This window comes from Rutidosis leptorrhynchoides, unplaced genomic scaffold, assembly GCF_046630445.1.
Source record: "Rutidosis leptorrhynchoides isolate AG116_Rl617_1_P2 unplaced genomic scaffold, CSIRO_AGI_Rlap_v1 contig189, whole genome shotgun sequence".
NCBI lineage: Eukaryota > Viridiplantae > Streptophyta > Magnoliopsida > Asterales > Asteraceae > Rutidosis > Rutidosis leptorrhynchoides.
The window spans coordinates 41,638-62,880 of record NW_027266438.1 but is presented as its reverse complement, the minus strand read 5'-3'; the positions used below and the strand labels follow the sequence as shown (position 1 = coordinate 62,880).

General features: G+C 39.2%; 1 protein-coding gene across 1 annotated transcript; it reads left to right on the top strand.

The window, feature by feature from the left end:
- Positions 1 to 3,479: 3,479 nt before the first annotated feature.
- On the top strand, positions 3,480 to 4,489 carry LOC139881735 (uncharacterized). The gene is made up of 3 exons (XM_071866157.1): positions 3,480 to 3,560; positions 3,785 to 3,949; positions 4,058 to 4,489. The coding sequence occupies exons 1-3, from the start codon at positions 3,480 to 3,482 to the stop codon at positions 4,487 to 4,489; spliced, it is 678 nt and encodes a 225-aa protein (XP_071722258.1).
- The last annotated feature ends 16,754 nt before the right edge of the window (positions 4,490 to 21,243 follow it).

Genomic DNA, 21,243 nt, shown 5'->3' with positions numbered 1-21,243 from the left:
CTACTTAAATGTAAATCTGAGAACGATAACTCTAAAGCAATAGTGCAGTACAAACTAACACAGTTTATAATCAACAATCTAATGACAATTCAGAGAGTGATAAACTGTGAAAGATAAACTATTACTTGGTCAGTAGCAACTGGACCAGTACTTACAAACAACCTACAGCCTACAAATAAATTAAGTGCTGTGAACAGAGTATAGTGAGTTCAGTAGGAACTAAATGAGAACTTACAGTAGACTCCTAAGCTCCTGCCGATGTACCTTAGTTGAGTAAGCTGATGACGCCTAAGTCCTTTTTGATAGTGATCGTGACTTAGCGTTCCCAAGTGTCGAACTAGCTCGGTTAACCTGATCCCAAGTTAGAGCCCTCCTAGTGTCAAACCAAAGCAGTCAATTGAATCCTAAGTTAGTGCCGGTTTGATCTGATTCAATTGAGTTGCTACTGAACTAGAACTTTCTAATCTAACTCAGTTAAGTGATTACTGAATCAGATACGTCAGTAACAGTTGAGAATGCTTATGATCTTCTATATCTGATAATCTAAAGATCAAATGGACCGTTTGTGCTATGAAAGTCTCCTCTAAGTTAAACACATTTATGTTTGTTGCTAAGTTAAATGCAATTGTGCTCGAGACTTTAAGTAAATGAATCAGTTGTAATTAGTAGAGTTAAACTGATTTAAATGACTGACGTATAAAATGATAAGTCTCTTGAAGACTGGTGTCGAGGTTTAGAGACTTATAAACAAATCAAACTAATAATATTAAGTTAAATGTGTAGGGTTGATTTGAGCGATAGATGTAACACCTCAACGAGTAGATACTCGACCAGTTGTTACGATTGAAGGATACGTATACAATCCTGAAACAAATATGGATTTGCTCAGATTTGTAAAACGTGATTGAATGGATATAATAGTTCTCACTTAGAATATATCGAACTGTTGGAGCGTATAGACGTTATAGTATTTTGGCAAAAAATAGATTAAACAAAAATAAGAATAGTGAAGATTAACCCGAGATATTTTGTACGAAAACAAACACACCTTTGTTTTATTTATCAATAACAATATATCGCGATTCGGCGTTAAAGAGCCAACACCTACGTCCACGGACCAAAAGGGTCGGGTAGAAGTTCTTTCAATTGGGAGAGTAATTTCCAAATTACTTAGATGCTTTATACAAGCCACACAACAAGACTTTGTCTAGTAACTTGCTTAATCTCCTATGTAAATTCTAGACCTAGGACCAACCTATTATAGGACACTACCAATCACAATTGAAACCTGGCTGGAACTCTTGATCTCCACACACCACTCTTTGATAATTGGATAACCTATGACAACAAATGAAGGCTAGAGTGGAATGGACGTCACTCTACTTTAATCTCCTTCTTGTGCTCTGTTTGTGCAAAAACTGTCAGGTGGGAATACATCTTCTATTTATATGTGCGTCCTTCCTTGTTTGTTACTCAAATAATCGAGAATGAACTTAGACAAGATATGATCTCCGATATTCCAATTTCCGTATATAATTATACTCCATATATTTAGAGATCCTTGAGGACAAAGAAACTTCCATATGATTATCCTCCGTGTATGAAAACATATCTTTCCTTTTATATGTAAAATTTTGTTTCCTTTTATATCCAAAGTCTTCATGTCTCATGACAGCGTTTCCTTCTTGTTGTGTTCCTTTTGATCTCACACCTTTGCCTTGGAAAGCAAGTCTTTGATTGATAGCCCCTTATCATGCCACTTCATCAATCCAAATCGTTAATTGTATCTGGATCTTTGGTCGTCGAATATTCCAACATGACAATCCTCGTGATAGTATTGACATGAGCTTCTTATTAATTTATTTTTTATTACCACCATTCAACAACTATATTACATGGACTTATAATACTCATACTACTAACTTATTAGCATACATTATACGATCGAATACAAGGTTTATAACTAACTCTATTTTTTGGTCAAAAAGTGACAATCCTTAAATCGCGATCATGTATTCACATATGCAGTGAATCATATCGAAGTACCCGTCTTCGGCACCATCCAATTGTCCGTGGCTCTTGGGCCGGGTGATTGACGAGTTACTTAGTTTATCAACTAGTTCGTGATCAAAGGTCCAGCCCACTACAATGGAATTTTCGGCCGAGAGGGCATTGCCACTTTCCGTGGAGTAGCCTCGTTCTTATACCAGGCCTTCAAGTTCCCAAAAGGCGGCTTGAGAATGTCACTTAGCACCTTTAAATATGACGAGCACCAAGGGTATCACGAGTTGATCATGTCAGGCTCCTTGGTCAAGCCAGCTGACCCAGGCCTGTGGGGCAAAAGAGTGAAGTCAGAGCCCGACACATCTCCCAAGGGAAAGCAGAAAAAAGTTGTACCCACGAAGTTGAAGTCAGAGTCCTTCTCCATGCTCCACGAGTATCGTATGAATTTGAACCCACGAAGTGCGCTTTCGGTGTTAAGTCGGGAAAGTTTGAGTTGATGATCTCTTAGTGAGAAATCGAGGCAAACCCCGATAAAATCCGCGCTATTATCGATATGGTCGAACCGACTAACACCAAGGGAGTTCAATGCCTTAAGGGTCAGATCGCGGCCCTCGACCGATTTATGTCACGCTACGGAGATAGGTGTCTGCCATTTTTCAACGTGTAAAAGAAGGCTTTTGAGTGGACGCCCGAGTGCCAAGAGACATTCTGAGAGCTCAAGCATTATCTAGCTTCGCCTCCTCTCTTGGCCAAGTCGACTGATGGTGAGCCCCTCTTAATCTACCTTGTCGTATCCGAAGTCGTCGTAAGTGCCATGCTCGTCAAAGAGGAAGGCCGATCCCAGAAGCCTATCAATTGTGTGAGCAAAGTTCTCCAAGGAGCCGAAATAAGATGCTCTAAGGTTGAAAAGTTAACTTAACACTCGTTATGGCCGCAAGAAAGCTCAGACCCTACTTCCAAGCACACCCCATCCGAGTTCTTACAGAACAACCGTTGCGAAAGATCTTCCATGACATCAAATCTAGTGAAAGGATGATTAATTGGGCTGTGGAGTTGGGTGAGTTCGATATTTCTTACCACCCCCGACCGTCAGTAAAGTGTCAAGCTTTAGTGGACTTCATTCTCGAGTGTACAATCCCAGACAGATCGACCGAGAAGACCAAGTCCGATGAGAGGACCCTGCCCGATGATCCCAACCCAAACATCAATTGGTGGCCAACCAAGTAACCAGAGACTACACAGCTCGAAGTGAACGAATGGCAAAATACCTCAAGATGGTGCAAAACATGCTCGTTCACTTTAATAAGTTTCAAGTTATTCACATCCCAAGAGATCAGAACACGCAAGCCGATACCCTCTCTAAGCTAGCTTCAGGCGATTTGGAAGACATAGACCGACCAGGTTATATGGAGGCATTACAGAAGTCGTCGATCGATATACCTATGTTGGCCTCGATGATTTTTCCCCCTGATTAGATGACCCCGATTCGCTCCTACATCATCGATGAAGTAGTGCCCGACGACTCTGTCGAAGCACAAAACCTCGTCCGCAAAGTTGTAAAGTATACAATCATCAACGATGCTCTATACAAGAGATCCGCGTCGGATCCTTTCCTTAAGTTCTTGTTCCCGAAAGACGCTCATTACGCTCTCCAAGAAACTCACGAAGGCATATGTGGACAATACTTAGGAGGCCGATCCCTCGCTTACAAAATACTTCGACAAGGACTTTATGAGCCCACTATTCACAAAGACTCATTAGACTATGTGACCCATGCCAGAGGTTTGCTTCAATCCCTAGGCAACCAGCCGAAGAAATTGCTCCTATTATGTCACCCAGCCCGTTCGATATATGGGGAATCGACATACTTGGTCCTTTCCTTCCCGGCACGGGTCAGAAGAAATGGGCAGTCGTTTCTATCGACTATTTCACAAAGTGGGTACAGGTTGAGGCTCTATCTACAATCACCGAGAAAAGGATCGAGTCATTTGTTTGAGAATCCATCATTTGTCGCTTCGGAATTCCTCGCATCATAATTTCGGACAATGGAAAGCAATTCGATTGCGCCAAGTTCAAAGATTTTCTTGAGAAGTATGAGATAGAGCAGAGGTTTACTTCTGTTGAACACCCATTTGCCAATGGCCAAGTAGAGGTCACGAATCGATCAATTTTCGATGGAGTTAAGAAGAAGCTCCTCGATTTGCCAAAGAAGGAATGGTTCGAAGAATTGTCGAAGGTCCTTTGGGCCTATCGGACTACTGCCAAGATCGTAACTAGTGAAACTCCTTTCAAACTTGCTTATGGAACCGATGCTGTCATCCCCATTGATGTTCCGCTTTGTTCTTATCGGATCCAGCACTATGATCCGACTCCAAACAAAGAAGGGATCCTTCTCAACTTGGATTTTATTGACGAAGTCCGAGAGGATGCAGCAGCTAGGATAGCAGAACAAAAAATTCTCACCGCCAAGTTCTACAACAAATGAGTGCGTGGCCGAGCCTTCAAGGTGGGAGATCTCGTACTTAGGAAAACGGAAGAATCCAAGCCAATAGAAGCAAGTGGTAAACTAAGTCCAAATTGGGAAGGCTCGTAGTTGTACACATGTCTTGACCTAGCTCTTATCGTTTAGAGGAATTGAATGGCACCCCGATCCCACGAAGTTGGCACGCCGCCAATCTTCGCATCTACCACCCTTGAAACTCTTCGATCCTACGGATTCGAGTCGAGAAAGCCTGACCTCTATGATAATGACGGCATTTTCCCTAGTAAGCCTAACACTTCCAAGCGAAGTCGGCATTTACTTAGTTTTTAACGAAAAACATTGCAATTTGACCTTTATTGGCAAACTATCAGTATGTAAGTGTAACGACCCGAAAATTCGAACTTAGATAATCGTGTATCGACAACGACGTGCTAATATTTTAGTAATAAAATTTAATCGAGTGATATCGACCCGCGACTATTTTCATTGAATCGATTTGATTTTTCTTCGCGTAGAAAATGGATTTGTTATTTTTTCGAAAAATCTATTAGCGTTGTAATGTGAGTAAATTGTCGAGTAACATTTCGACCTAATACTGCAATATCGCGACTGGAGATCGAATTGCGGAACGGAAGATCTACTATTAATGGTCCACTAGTGACTTATTATATATAAATAATAATTAATGTGGTGGGACCCACAAGTATAATTGTGTTTCCCACCACCACCGACACTCACTTCTTTTCCCCTAATACTTTCTTTCTTTTCCTATCCATGCACAATAGAAACATGTATATACTTCCACCGTCTCGCCATTTCATTCTTCTTTGACAACAAACAAACCACACAACAAGCAACCACAAGCAAGTAAAGTTTCTTTCAAATCAAACCAATTCAATACAACAATTACATCCCAATTGTTCCGTAACAAGCCTACGGAGAAATAATTTCACGAAATCGACACATGCAATACACTGTTCAAACTCGAAATTTCCAGAATGATCCCAAATTGACATATGTCGTATTAGAGACGGAACGAAACATTTTTCATAGAAGGAGTATACCGATTCGATGGCCGGAAACCACTGAGTCACGACCGAGTTAAGATCGGGTCGTGACCGAGTTGGAAGAATCTTGACCGAGTTCGTGCACCAGAACCGTCCAGGAGCTTCGGCGAGTCGAACCGTGCATCAGCCGACGTGAAAGCTGGTGGCCAGAATTTTTCGAAGGTAAAATCCAAAGCTTTCCTGTGTGTAATTCGGTCGAATTTTAGCATAAAAACATTCCCAAACAACCATAGAACAACATACTAACAGCTTAGACCTCAATTCGACGATTTAGAAAAAATTAACCGAAACGTAGAATTGAAATTAAAGACTAACGGAGCGAAATTGAGAGGATCTAACCGGATATTCGTGATCCTTGAGACGAGACGAGTCGATTGGTATATGGATCGGAGGCAGTCGTCGCCGGAATCGGCAAGAACGACGACGACACAGTGAGTCGGCACGGAGAGATCGGGGAGAGGAGAGAGAGAGAGTTGTCCAGGGAAGAAGAAGATGAAGAAGTGATTGGACCGACCGGTCCAATCCTTTTTATAGCCAATCAGAAAAATCGATTTTATTGTTCAATTACTAATATGCCCATTCCAGTTTTAAGTATTTACAAAAATGTTAACGTGTTTTTACCGGTCAAAGAAAAAGTCAAAGGTTATATTTGTCTTTTCACAGAATTAAAATCGGTTCTTTCGGTTTATTTCGGTTCAATTTGGTTTATTTTAAACTGATTGGGCCGGTTTGATTTTAGTTATCCGCACCTGGGTTAAAAGACTTTTATACCCTTCACTGTCCTATAAAATTACAAAATTACCAACGAGTTAGATTTCAGTCAAAGGTTATTCTGGTTATTTTACAAAACCCGAACCAAATTTATCTTCCGAACTTAATATAACCTAAAATATATGTTCCGAACCTATGAAATTTTCACAGTAAGTTGAAAATATTATTTTGAACATAATATCAAAGATTCAGAAGTTTTAGAGAACAAATTTATTTTATTTGGATTTCTGAGCTAATTAAAGTTATAAGAATAATTCAAATGTAATTAAGTGTTTCCAAAATTATTTAAAGTAATATCTCAGTTTATAAAATTATGTAAAAATGACGGAATATTATTTTAAACTATTTGGACTATTATGTGAATTTTTAAATATTTTTTTATTATATAAGTATTTGGTTAAATTAAAGAAATGATTTTGAGATAAATATTGATGAATTAAATAAATATTTCCGTTAGTAATTAACTAACTAATCAATCGTGTAGAATCTAACAAGTAAGACGTACGAATTTCTCGTATCAATTCTATTCCGATGTCATTAATTAAGGATTTCGGATTAATAAATTATCGATGTCATTAAGTCGGTAATTCACGCAGATCGAGACGAGATGTAATATCTAACAACGAATTAACATCGAACTTTTCAAATACTTGAAATTTCTTTATCATGTAGAATTCGATGGTTATTAACGTTAGTATCGATTTCAGACAGAATCGCGCAAGCTACCCTACGAGGGACGTACACGACTTCAACGACTGTGAGTGTTACTTTCTTTTTAATTACGAAGAATATGTTGATACTTTATGAAATATATATATTACTATGCCATAGTTTTGATTACCTTGCTGCTTAAGTTTTATTTAAATATATGGCATAGATAAGTATTATACTTTTGAAAACTGGAGAGAACTTTCAAATACCCTAAAAGCAAAGTTTTATTTGCTTCTTAACGACGAATTTAAAAGCAAGTTTTGCTTTATTATACATAATATATATAAATGCGAACCCAATATAAAAGTTTTATTCGAGGGGGATTCGGTCGACTTCGTGGCGACCAATCCAATAGTACTTGGTCCTTACGCGACCCCATGTTTACGGTCTGATCAGAGGGTATGGTTTCATTAGTTTATCTAATGGAATTTATTATTACTTCCATGTTTACGGAAGTCGAGGTTATTAGGATATTATAACAGGTCATCCCTGTTGTAATTCCTAATGTTTTTCACGGAAAGGGGTTCGAAAAGTTTATATTGTTTTCGAGGGATAGTAATTTACATAATGTTATCAATGAATTATAAGTTTGGTAAAGTTTTATGAATTCAAGTTTTCCGAAAGAATGTTTTATGACGAGTTCTAAAGACAAAGTAATTCAATATGTTTAAGAATTCAAATATTTATCATTGAAAATATTTCATAAAATTTTGTCAATTTAAAACCTCACTAAGCATTATAGCTTACAGTTTTCTGTAAATAAAATGTTTTCTCCAGGTACAGGTTATGAGGCATGGCTAGGGCCCAGATTCCGCAGACGATAAAAGATACCAACGGGTCACACACTAGGCCCACAGGAGGGGTCGAAATGCGGGCGCCACAGTAAGCCCTTATGTGGCACTTAAGACTTACTTTGTTATCATTTATGTAAGCCCCGAGAGGCATTTATTGCACATTCAGTCTTAAATTTGCCTAAACATGCTTTGATGAAGGCGCCAAAAAAATTTTGGCCAAAATAGACCTAGTGTCTTAGCTAAATTGTACTAATCCTTAGGCTTTTCAGCCAAAATTTGAAGGATACAAGGCCAAAGACTGACAAAAGCAAGTTGGGATTCATCGCGAGCCGATTATCCTCAAACTTTAGTCATTCAGCCACAAGGACAGAGGCCGACGAAGATAGGAATGAGTCGAACTCGCTCAAACGCGAAACTCCTGTAACCTTAGTCTCCCTAATCCTAGGGGAAAAACGTTAAAAATCCTCTGTAAACACGCGAGAAGACCCGATAATTTCTTAGGAATTAAGCCGAACCGATAATATTTGGTTTGCTTCTTTTGGTCGGGCAATATCGCACGCTAACGGTTAATTCCAATCGAGCCGACTCAAACCGACGTCTAATTGATGTGGATTTGACTCCTTTCGATGGGGGCAACTGTATAAAACTAAGTGCAAAAATAAAAAACCCACGAGATACAACAAGTCATCCGACTATCACGAATAACCGATCACTTTGTTTCGTTCAAGCAAGTACCATAGACACAGTGAAATTTGACGCAAAATTCGCTAAGTATGCAAAAACTAGAAATGCAAGTAGGATTAAAAAAGTTCAAAACGAAATAATCCGAAAGCATGAAAAGTTAGAAACAATCATCCAAAAGTTAGGCAAATATCTGATACAATTATCCATAAATTGTTTCCAAATACAATAAGGAGACAAAGCCTGATAGAGGAGAGCGGGGCAGAGAGATGGTCGAGTCAGCTCTTGGGAAGCTCGGGCTTAGTCGAGATCATCTGGAGGGACTTGGCTGAAAGATTTGAGGTCTCGATTTTCGTGGGCCGCGACTTTGCCGACCGAGGTCTCATCGAGCCTGGTCTCTCCCTCAACCTGGGTCCGGTTTGGGTGGACATTGCCTAGCTCGAGCTGATCATCGGTCTCATGACCCTTTCCAGCGACCTCAACCTCGACATCCCCCTCAGCTGATGGAAGATCCTCATCCTCATCCTCAATGGCATAAGGATTCGAGACCGCTTCCTTCACCTTCACCTCTGGAAAGGCGGCTGCCACCTCATCCAGAGCTTCTTGATAGTATTGGAAGGCAAGTCAACCCATGTCATCTTCCATAACTTCATAGGCGTCCCTTTGGAACTCCTCGGACTGCTTGTACTCCGCGATGGCGTTGGCCGATGACTCCTCCAGAGCTCGGATCCTCTCCTCCGCCGAGGTCAGCTGCTCATCACGTACCCCGATGGCTTCCATGATATCTCGCCTCTCCCTCTTTAGCCCAGCAACTTCATTGGCTAGACCCTCAACCTCGAGTCGAGCTCTCCTTAGCTCCCTCTGAGCATCGGCTCGCTCTTCACGGGTACATGCAAGCCAACAACTCAGCTCAAAGTTGTGGTCAAAGACCTACAATAGAAATATACAGAAGGGAATTAGTAGAAGACGGAGTTCGAAAATAGAATGAAAACGGAAGACAAACACCGAGAGAATAGCGCTAAGGTTGCCGGAATCTACTATCCCACAGAGTTTGACCTCTGCCCAAGCCTCGGTGCCGAAACTCAAATTGGAGTCAAACTCCATGGATAACAGAACATAACATTGTCCTCAACCTTGGAGTACCGTCCAAAAGGAGGGAAACCGATTAAGATACTCAAAATTACCATCTTAGAGAGTGCGCAGGAATACTCCACCAACTGCTTGTCACTTTTCTTTTCCATGTGGGCTAAATCTCCCTTTGTTACAGTCTTGGAGGCGAAGTCCACAGCCTTCCGACCATCCTCAGCAATAGATATCGTGTTAGGGAAGGGGATGCGCACATTCCATTAAGCCGGGGCCTTAGTTTTCTTGGTCGATGGAGGAGGCTCGCCTATTGGGGTGTTTGCAGCTGCGAGCCCGATAACAACATTGGCCTTAGATGACCCAGCATCGGCTTTCCTCTTCAAGGGCCAAGCCTTCTCAACATCGGCCTCCGTCTCTAGTACCAGCTCCTTGTGCTTGTTCTCGTTGATATTCCACATCCTCTGCCGCTGCTCTCTCTTCTACTCTGCCTTCTCTCTCAGTCTCTGGCTCTCTGCAAAAGAGACACAAGTCGGAAGTATTAGAGCCGAAAGACAATTACAAGTAATTATAAGAATAAAAGGCAGAATAAAACTATCAGGTCCCCTCCCATAAGAGGGAGAGAGCCCGATAATGTTAGTAAGCAGTAAGATCTATCGGGCCCTAGCCATAGGAAAGACGGAGCCCGACATCTTCTTGATTGAATCGAATCCTCACTAGTCACTAGACAAAGACCGATAGAACCCCCGCAAATAAAAATAGGCGAGGAGCTAATTCGACACTTACATGATGGATCTGCCACCATTCTTCCCAACCTATGGAGATTGGTATCACTCATTAGGTCAACCTAGTGGTCTTCATCACTAGCCCCCTCGATGAGCGCATCAAGCGTGTCCTCTTCATCGGTGTCCAAATCCTCCACCTGATCAGCTTGTCAATGGGATGACTCTCGTATGTCCCTCGAAACATCCGAATATAATCAACCGGACCCTTCATCATGGCATACTGCCTACGCCAGTGTTGACACAAGGGCCTCTTAACGGGCGGGATGATTTTCTTGGTGCCTCCTCGCTTTTGGAAGCCTACCCAACCCTTCCACGGTCAGGTCTGGCTTTCTTCTTCTTCTTCATCTTCTTGCCTTTGGGATCATCGAGATCTATGTCTGCTTCCTCACCATCAGAGTCGACAGGATGAGTTTCCTCTTCATCAGACTTGAAAATTTTCCCCTTACATCGTCGGGACGAGTCGATAGTCAAGCTTTTCTTGTTTTTCCTTGAGCTCGCAGCTTTCGCTTCGGCTTTCCTCTTAAGCTCCTTAGGCTCAACGGGAACTTGACTTCGAAACACTCGAGGGAAAGCCTCGACCCCAACCGCTAGGCACTGCATCTAAAAAATGGAGATGGTCTCGATGGCCTTAGGAATGAACTGTTGGTGAACCACTTGGAGTTGATTCATTAAATGCACAAAGAAGCTTGAATAAGAAACCCTCAAGTCGTGCTTAAGATGAGACTTAAACATGGCCATTCCATTGATCGGCCAGTTATAGATCCGTTCTTCTAAACTCATCAACTCAAAACTGTAAGACTCTGGTGGAAAGTCGTAGAGCTCGAGCCATTCATCCAATTGACTCTGATCTCGGATTGTAGAGTTGATAGTGCTCATCTCAGTGAAGCTCATATTGATCTCCCTCTTGGGGAGTATCAGCATATCAGCCTCAACATCCGGGGCATATATAAGCCCTTCATCCTCTTTGCTCTGACCATCGGCCTCAGGCTCATAGGAATCAGAGTCATCGGTCTCGCTCTCCTGTTTCTCACTCAAATCATCGGCTTCTGGCTCTGACAGCCCATCATTAACGCTATCATCAAACCCTTCACTCTGATCAATATCACTCTCGGTCTCCTCGTCATTACTGCTATCACTCACGCTTTGATATCCTAAACAGGCCACCAAGTAAAGCCAAAACAATACAGATTTTTCCAAGACAAGCGTCGATACACGCAAAACTATTCACACTATGCAAATGCAAAGGGGTAGAGAAATTTACCTTCTTCTTGCAGGGAGCGCTTCATCGACAAGGTCAACTTCTTCTGAGCCGACAGTTGACTTCGCTACAGGCCCTTTCTTGGCTATTGTCAGATGATCATTTTTGACAACGGAGGGCTTCAGATCTCTAATTTGTCGGATGTTGACTTAGGCCCTTGTATGGTGATGAGATTGTCGACATTAAAAGGGACTGAGCCGGATTTATAGCGGTGACGCCAATGTTGTCTTCTGCCGACTAGCCTCGGCATGAGACAAGGACCTCTTCTCCTTCATGGCATCGTGCATTGTCTTCCCAGGTGAAGGCGGGTTCGACGACGATAGGGAAGTGTCGCTAGACTTAGATGTCTTCTTAGAATAGGTTGAGCCTTTGGATAGCTTGATTGAAAGTGGATTGATGAAGGAAGCCTTTGGAAGAGTATGATATAATCGGATAGAAAGCTCGATGAAATTGGAAGCAAAGACGAAATTGTCGGTCTCCCTCTAAGTGTCGGGCTCTGTCTCTGAAAAGGTGGTTAGAGTTCTGCTGAATTTTCTAAAAGTAAAAGAATGAGAAGAAGGGAGCCCTATTTATAGGGAGACGAAAAGCATGATGAAATAACTTGTACACAAAGTGGAAGACGGAGGGACTCAATATGCATTATTATTGCATCGTTCCTTGTGCCTGGGTCGACCAGAGAAAAATCGATTTGCCTCCTTCAGTCACAAAGGCCAACCTGGCCCAATTTTTTTGGTCAACCCGCTCTTTGAACCGGCCTAATTCGGTTCACTTTGAATCAAGTCAATTAATCTCGATTCTTCTTCAATTCAACCGATTCATTTCACCCAAACCGTCATGAGGCGGGATTAGCTCGAGATAATCGTCGGCTTTTGTCCGCATGACCCCGAGAGATTATCTCTACACCTCTCGATGAACTTAAAAGCCTTTGAAGACGCTCAGGGGCAGATCACTTGATAGAAATTCCATTAACACATGACGCATTGAAGCATGCACAATGCTCCGGAGCCTTTGAAGCACCTCACAGGGAGATGTCTCCACAACACAAAGTATGTATGCCATGACGAGCTAAAAACTTAGAGCGTACTCATACCTTCTTTACTGGCTCTAACATTCTAGGCTTCAACGGGATCGAAACATTCTGGAAAGCCCTTTACAAATTCATTTCTTACACGAAGATAAATCTTCGTACAAGAAAGGGGGCAAATGATAGGGAAAGGACTTTCGGAAAGATCGAGCCCGAGACTTGAGATGAATGCCGATAGAAAGGAGTGCTCGGTATGGGGATAGAGCCCGACAGTCGGTCGGCCCCGAGTCCCTAGACAGAGCCGATGATCCCCGCCTCTTGGCAAGGGCTTATCGACCTTCCTCTCTCGACTTTCATGTGGGGGCGAAATGGTCATTTACAGGAGAACCCCAGGAACTCCCTTTAAATAGTCCTTGACTGGACATTTGTCACATCATTCTATTATCTGCAGCCTTAGCTCACTAGCTTGGTTTTGCACACTTGGTCGCCAAGACATATACATTCTCGGCACCTCTCTCAGGAGACCAGTGCCAACCCTGAGACCCAGTCTACCTATCGGTCTCTGGGTGAGCCTTGGAGGTCCGGGTAGGCCGTAGACGCTCAAATCTCTTCACCAAGAGTCCTCTCCTTCACCTGATCCAAGCTTGCTACAACCTAGCGAAATAGCACGTGCTCCTCACCACTCTACTTATCCATCCATGGACGAAACAAATATGAAGTTGATTAATTCGATCATAAGCAATCAAGAGAATCCTGGTATATATTTTATGAAGTGAAAAAACTCTATTTGGTTAAGTTGTTGTGTAAACATAAGAAAAATTAAGGAAAGAAGATAATCCAATCAATTTAAAATATGGAGAGAAATCTAATTTGGACTAACTAGTGTGGTTAATGGTGGTTTAACTTTAAATTCTTGTAATAAAGTATTTTAAATTATTTTTATATTAAGAATTTTATTGGGTGTAATTTTACACTACATAAACTCATATAGTATGTATATATATATATATATATTTCATCCGTTTCACAATATTTGATGTTTTGAGTTTTAATGGCATGTGTAATTAATCAAGTGCATTAAGGGTATTTTTATGAAAAAAAAATTCTTAAACTTCCCCAAATTGAGCAAAACATCATGTATAGTTTAACACATGCTTTTATTATGAAAAATACCCCCTATTATATATTATAATTACACATGCAATTATCCAAAACATCAACTATTATGAAACGGAGGTAATATATATATATATATATGTTTTTGCATTATACTGTGCGATTTTACTTTTTGTTTTTGACAGATGATAGAAGCGGTAACGGATGTTGCATATAGATATATACATCGATAGCATGGGGCTGGAGTGGAAACTATTTAAGTGTGAAATTTGTTTCAATAGAATCCTATTTTAGTTATATGTTGCCTGCTATTTTAGACTTTGTTAAATTGGCTGGACTGCAAGGTGAAGTGTTATTGGATCCTTGTTGTCAAACATTATGGCCCTCGTTATTTTATGATCCAGTATATGAGCCAGCTATTGTGTTGTGCCATATAAAGATGAACATTCCAGACATTAGGTCTTTATGCTAAGAAATATAAAATCCGATATTTACGTCTCTCTCATTTATTTTTTTCATTTCGTTCATTACATGATGTGAATGTATACAATTCGAGGGCCTCATGGCTTTAAGTATTGTCACTTTTTGATCCACTTGGTAATACTAGTCATAAGAAGGTTATAGTATTGTGAAAACACAATGTCATGGAATCAACGTGACTTTATGATCTATCTTATTGGTCTGAATAATATATGGTTGTATAATATATGTTTGTGAATGCATCGTTGTAGAATATATGGTTAAAATAATGATCATGGTTAAACTTGGCAAAAGATTGATGACATGGCGGATGAAAGGCTACGAAAGGAATCAAAAGAAGAATGCAAGCAGGATCGATGACATGTACAAGATCAATGGACTCAAATTAAACAATACAAGTTGAGATCAATCATCTGGATACAATGTAGGGGACTAACTAAAAAGGAAACATAATTAAGTACAATTAAGGAAACAAATATCGTAATCTATTCCTTGTGAATCAAGCATGCTACAAGGTTGAAAAGTTGAAGATTGGATCATAAAATCATATCAGATCATATCATCTTCATTATCGCAACTATGAGTAACGACCAAGGCACTGAAGTAGTATAAATTAAAGACGATTCTTCATCAGGCGACTTTGCACAAAAACGCACAAGAAGGAGTTTAAGTAGAGTGACATCCATTCCACTCTAGCCTTCGTTTGTTGCCATAGGCTATCCAATTACTAAAGAGTGGTGTGGAGATCAAGAGTACTAGCAAGTCGAGGCTTAGTTTGGTAGGGTCCTAGAATAGGTTGGTCCTAGCTCTAGAATTTACATAGGAGATTAATCGAATTACTCGATAAAGTCTTTTTGTGTGGCTTGTACACACCATCTAGGTAATTCGAGAATATAACTCTCCCCAATGTAAGCAACTACTACCCGACCCTTTTGGTCCGTGGACGTAGGTGTTGTTTATAGCACCGAATCGCGATATAACATTATCATTAAATAAAACAAGGTTGTATTTGTTTTTGCACTGAATCTCTCGCATTTAATCTCCACTATTCTTTTTTTTGTTTAATTTATTTTGTGCCAACAACCAACAATATTTATATGCTTCAACAGTTCGATCTAATCTAAGTGAGAACTTTTCTATCCATCTTATCGCATTTTACAAAGTCTGAGCAAATCTTATTTGTTTCAGGATTGTTAACGTATCCACCAAATCGTAAAACCTGGTCGAATAGCTATTCGTTGAGGTGTTACAACTATCGACAAATCAAACCAGTTTCACTTAAGTATTATTCGTTTGATACAGTCTCTAAACCTCGACACCAGTATTTAAGAGACTTAGTTATAAGTCTCTAAACCTCGACACCAGTATTATTCATTTTATACGTCAGTAGATTAAATCAGTTTAACTCCAATAGCTAGAACTGATTCACTCATAAAGTCTCTAAAGTACAAACACATTTACTTAGAGAGACTTTCAACACATACAATTCATAGCACAAACAGCCCATTGGATCTTTAGATCATCAGATCTACAAGATCACATTATTCATAACTGTTGCTGACGTGGCTAATTCAGTGATCATCTAACTTAGTCAGATCAGAAGGTTCTAGTTTAGTATCAACTCAATTGAATCAGATCATATATGCACTAACTCAGTTTCCAATTAACTGAGTTGGTTCGACTATAGAAGGGCACTAACTCGGGATCAGTTGATAGAGTTAGTTCCAAGGGGATCAGTTGGAAGAGTTAGTTCGCAACTTGGAATGCTAAGTCACGATAGCCATCATCATCCTAAGGAAGGACTTAGGCATCATTAGCTTACTCAACTAAGATGCATCAACAGGAGCTTAGGAGTCTACTTTAAGTTCTAGTTCAGTTCCTACTGAACTCACTTTACTCTGTTCACAAGCACTTAGTTTATCTGTAGGTTGAAGGTTGTTTATAAGTATTGATCCAGTTGCTATTGACCAAGTACTAGTTTATCTTTCACAGTTTATCATACTCAGAATTATTATTAGATTGTTGATTATAAACTGTATTAGTTTGTATCGTACTATTGCTTTACAATTATCGTTCTTAGGTTTACATTTTAGTAGTTAACTATTCAAGATAGTACTGGTTGTTTATCAGCTACAGTTTAAAATCTAGCTTAAGAATAGGTTTATCTTTATTGTATTAAGATTATTCTTAAGTATATCATTTGTACATCTGATTAATCACTTTGATAAAACCGAGATATATATAAGTGATTGTCATATTAGGTTTGAGTTGTAACTGGTTAAGTTGTCTCTTAGGTGACTTAGTTGAAAAAGTTATGGCTATCAAATTTCACATGGTGCCGACCATAATTCCGGCGAGTTCTTACTTACAACAGTGGTACCAGAGCAAGCCGAGACTGAGACCTGTGTGATTTTTCGTTGAAGGCTCATTGAATGGAAGAAGGTATCGATACAGAGCAAGGAAAAGGGCTTGTTGATGTAAGGCAGGCGATTCCACTTATGGCTGTTTGTTTAGTAGTCTATTGATCTCCCCACCAAACATTTTCAATGGAGAAAATTTTGACATGTGGTCCTTGCAAGTTCGTAATCATCTTCGTCTCCACAAGAGCTGGGATGTAGTGGTGAATGGAGTTTTTCAGCCACCTCTTGGTATGGAGCTCTCTGACACACAAAGGAGGGAGATTGAAAGTCAGAAGGAGAAAGATCTACGTGCTCTTATTTTTATTACTCAGTTGTCTCTATTGATGTTTGAGAAATATTGCCTCTGCAAAAGAAGCTTGGGATGCTATGAATCGGCAATATGAAAGAACACGTATGCTGAACGCAGAGCAGATTCAAATTTTAGAGCAGAAATTCGAAAATTGGCATATGAAAGAAGGTGAAACCCCAAGCAAAGCTAAGAAGAGTTTTATTTCTCTAACCAGTCAGCTGTAAAACCTTGATGCGAGTATTACACTTGATAAACAAGTTGATAAGCTCCTTTTCAGCCTTCCTCTCGATATGAATCAACAGTTAGACCACTTCAACTTGATAAAGATTTTAATAAGAATAAGTACTATGTGTCTGTTGAGGAGATATTTGTTGCTCTAGAAATATATGAAGCTCAATATGGAGCTGAGAAGAAAGAACACGAGGAGTTTGCGTTAAAGTGTTCAGAACAATTTGGAAATTCTTAGTCACCCGTGTTTAATCATATCACTTAATCTCAGATTTCAAGTGCTTCTGGTTCAGTTGATAGAAAAGATGGTGGTCGAAGAGGTAAGCATCCAGAACAATCACCGAGAGGATGATTGTTATTAGCACGAGAATACAAAGTGCAACTATTATCAACAGAGGGGTCATGTAGAAAGAGTCTGTAACACCCATATCAAACTCAATAACATGTGAGATATTTTTTTTATATGTTTATGTGAGATTTTAATTTTAGACAAAAAACTCTAACTAATAATTAGTTTAATACTGATTTGGATTCGGCCCACAGCTGGTCCCATTCAAAATTACAAGTTATATTATTTGAAATAGTTTTTTATGGCCCCATACTTACTTTATATATAACATCAAAAACATTTACTTTATTATATATAATTATTGGTTTTAGATTTTATTATGTAATTTTTTTCCTCAAAAGTTTTGGGTGTTCAATTGAATACCCATACAGTAACGTGGCTTCGCCACTGCCCATAACCAAACCATTACAAGCCCACAATCTGAACATCGGAGAGAAACAAAAGATGATGAGTTGTTTGTAGCTGAAGCGAGGGTGGCCGATCGAAAGACTAGAGACGAAAAGAGTGGCTTATAGACACTGGGTGCAGCCACCATATGACGAATGACCCTGATCGGTTCATCACAAAAGACACAAATGTTAATATTGAAATCAGAATCGAAAATGGGGAGAAAATGGGAGTTGAATGGACCGGTGACTTGGCTGTAAAGACAACAGAGGATGATTTAGTTCTTAACGATGTCTACTATGCTGATGGGCTAGACCAAAATCTTCTCAGTGTTGCACAAATAATGGAAAAAGACTATGGCTTGTGGTTTAAGGGCGATTCTTGCAAGATTTATGATGGTTTTGTGCGTGAAGTGGTGGAAGTTAAGGCTGTCTATAAAATGTTTTGCTTGAATATAGAGGATGTTAAAGAAGATCCATGGAGCAATGCTAATTGTGTCACAAACTAATCTCTAAAGCCTGTGGCATAAGAGATTCGGTCATCATTACTCTGAGTCGCTTGCATTAATGTCTTGAAAGGAAATGGTGGTGGGACTGCCTACACTGAATGATAGATTGAAGTGAGTATGTGAGCCTTATGCAGCTGGTAAGATTCACATATTGCCTTTTGTTTCTAGTACTTGGCGTGCAAAATAAAAATTGGAATTGATTCACATGGACGTTTGTGGTCCGTTCAAGACTTTTACATAGGGAGGTAATTGCTATTTCTTGTTGTTTATAGATGACATGGCTCGATTTACTTGGATATACTTCTTGAAGAATAAAAGTCAAGTGTTTGGCATCTTCAAAGAGATGGTAGAAAATAAGAAATGTGAAACCCTACAATCGTAATGCCATAAAACCCCTCAACCAAGCGTGTAATAAAAATAAGACACGTAAACAAGCGGAACGGAGCTAAGAACATTAACCAATAAACCCTCTAGCTCTAAGACTAGGAACCTAATAGAATAAGGGTGACGAAAGGTGCAATAAGGAACTAGTCAAGCCCCGCTTGATTTCACTACAAAGAATTAAAACAAACCCCATTTGTCTAACTCTAAGAACACGAAACGTCCGTCTCAAACAAGGGGAGAAAACACACATAAACACATTTTATTGATACATCATTGTCTGTCTATTACCATCGAGAAGTGGGCTATTTTATAATGTAAAGATATAACAAATTTAATTAGGAAACTAATCATTTCTAATATATCAAATAAATATATCTATACTATAAAGAGGAAATAAATAAATAAGATAGTGTCAACATAAGGCTAAGATATAGTATGATTTGTAGCCTTTTCAATATCCCTATCGTTCTCCCTTTTAAAAAAAAAAAAAAAGAATTCGTCCTCGAATCAGATAGATGCGACATTTGATATGAGACGAGACCGATTAATCTGATTTTTCTCCACGAGCAACGAATGATTTATCATGAAGAGGATGAGCATATTGTGGTTTACCTGGCTTTACAAACATGCATTATTTTTCTTTAAATTTGATTTCCACCATGTCATCATAGCCATCAAATTTTTCTCTAACATCCACATGCACGGCAACTTTCGAAACTGCCTCAATTTTAATTTTTGATAACACACTTATTTCTTTTTCAACATCAATTCGGACCTCGTTATCAAAATTTGGACCTTCATTAAAATTTGGCTCTTCATTCTTATTTTTGTGTGGAACAACTGATTCATATATAATTTCCTCAACAAATTGAACTTCCACAATCGGCTCATCGTCAAGAACATGTGACATATTTTCCTTCGTAACGTTTAGAAAGAAGTTGATTTCCTAAGGTTATCGATTCATCGTGTAATTGATCTAATGCAGTAATGATATGTTGCGAATCTTTTAACGAAAAACGACTTGATTCATTTAAGCAACGAATCTCTCGTAACTGTGATGCACTAAAGAGCGATCGTGACATAATGGTATTTTCTTTTTTTTTATAGGTGTAAGAAAAAAAAAACAAGCAAATTGTTTTTTTTTTTTTAAAATGAAACTAAAGGAAAATGAAAAAAATAAAGAAAAAAATGATACAAGAGTTGAGAATGGAAATGTAGTGACCAAAACAGAGGCAAAAAAATGGTGAGAGAAAAAGAAAATCAAGAGAAAAATAAATAAAAAGAAAAATAGAAACAAATGAAAGTAAAAAAGAGAGCACCTCTTTACGTACCGGCTCTGATTACCATTTGATGAGAAACCCTATGATTGTAATGCTGTAAAACCCATCAACCAAGCGTGTAATAAAAACAAGACACGTAAAATACCAAAAACGGAGCTAAGAACCTTAACTAATAAACCATCTAACTCTAAGACGAGGAACTTAATAGAATAAGGGTGATGAAAGGTGGAACAAGGAACTAGTCAAACCCCACTTGATTTCATTCCAGAGAATTAAAACAAACGACATTTGTCTAACACTAAGAACACGAAACGTCTGTCACGGACAAGTGGATAAAACTCACACAAACACATTTTATTGATGCATCATTGTCTGTCTATTACCATCGACTAGTGGGCTATTTTATAATGCAAAAGATATAATAAATTTAGTTAGGAAACTAATCATTTCTAATATATCAAATAAAAACATCTATGATATAAAGAGGAAACAAATAAATAAGATAGTGTCAACATAAGGCTAAGATGTTCAAAATTTGAGGGTTTTTGAGTGCGTATCTTATATGCATATCCCTCAAGAACATCGGGACAAATTGGATTCTAAATGTAAGAAGATAGTTATGGTTGGTTATAGCTTGAATATGAGTGGATATCAGTTATATGATCCGATTTTGAGGAAAATTATTGTAGAAAGGGATGCTTTGTTTGATGAAGAAGAAAAGTGGGATTGGAGTATAAAGAATATTGGTGATGTTGCAATCAATTCCGTTCGCTTGCCAGTTCATTAATCTATTCTAATTATTCATGACATGCCACCAAGATTTGACAGAGCTAAATCTAGTTCGTCTTCTGCCTCGCCACGAACACCTACTAATCGGTTTCCATGTCGAGTGCCTCCTAGTCCTCTCATTCTTTCTTTGTAGGGGAGTAGTAGTCTTGGTTCTCAGAAAAATGAGACTCTTGATATAGAAACACCTGCTCTGCGGTCTCGCAGACTCTCCAATATATATCTTGAGCCATTGCCACGACTAGCAACAATTGATGAAGAGGAAGAAGCTGTTGAAGCAATGGTTGCATCGGTTGAGCCACAAACATTCAAATGTGCTGTGAAAGGTGAACATTGGATCAAAGCTATGAACGAAGAAA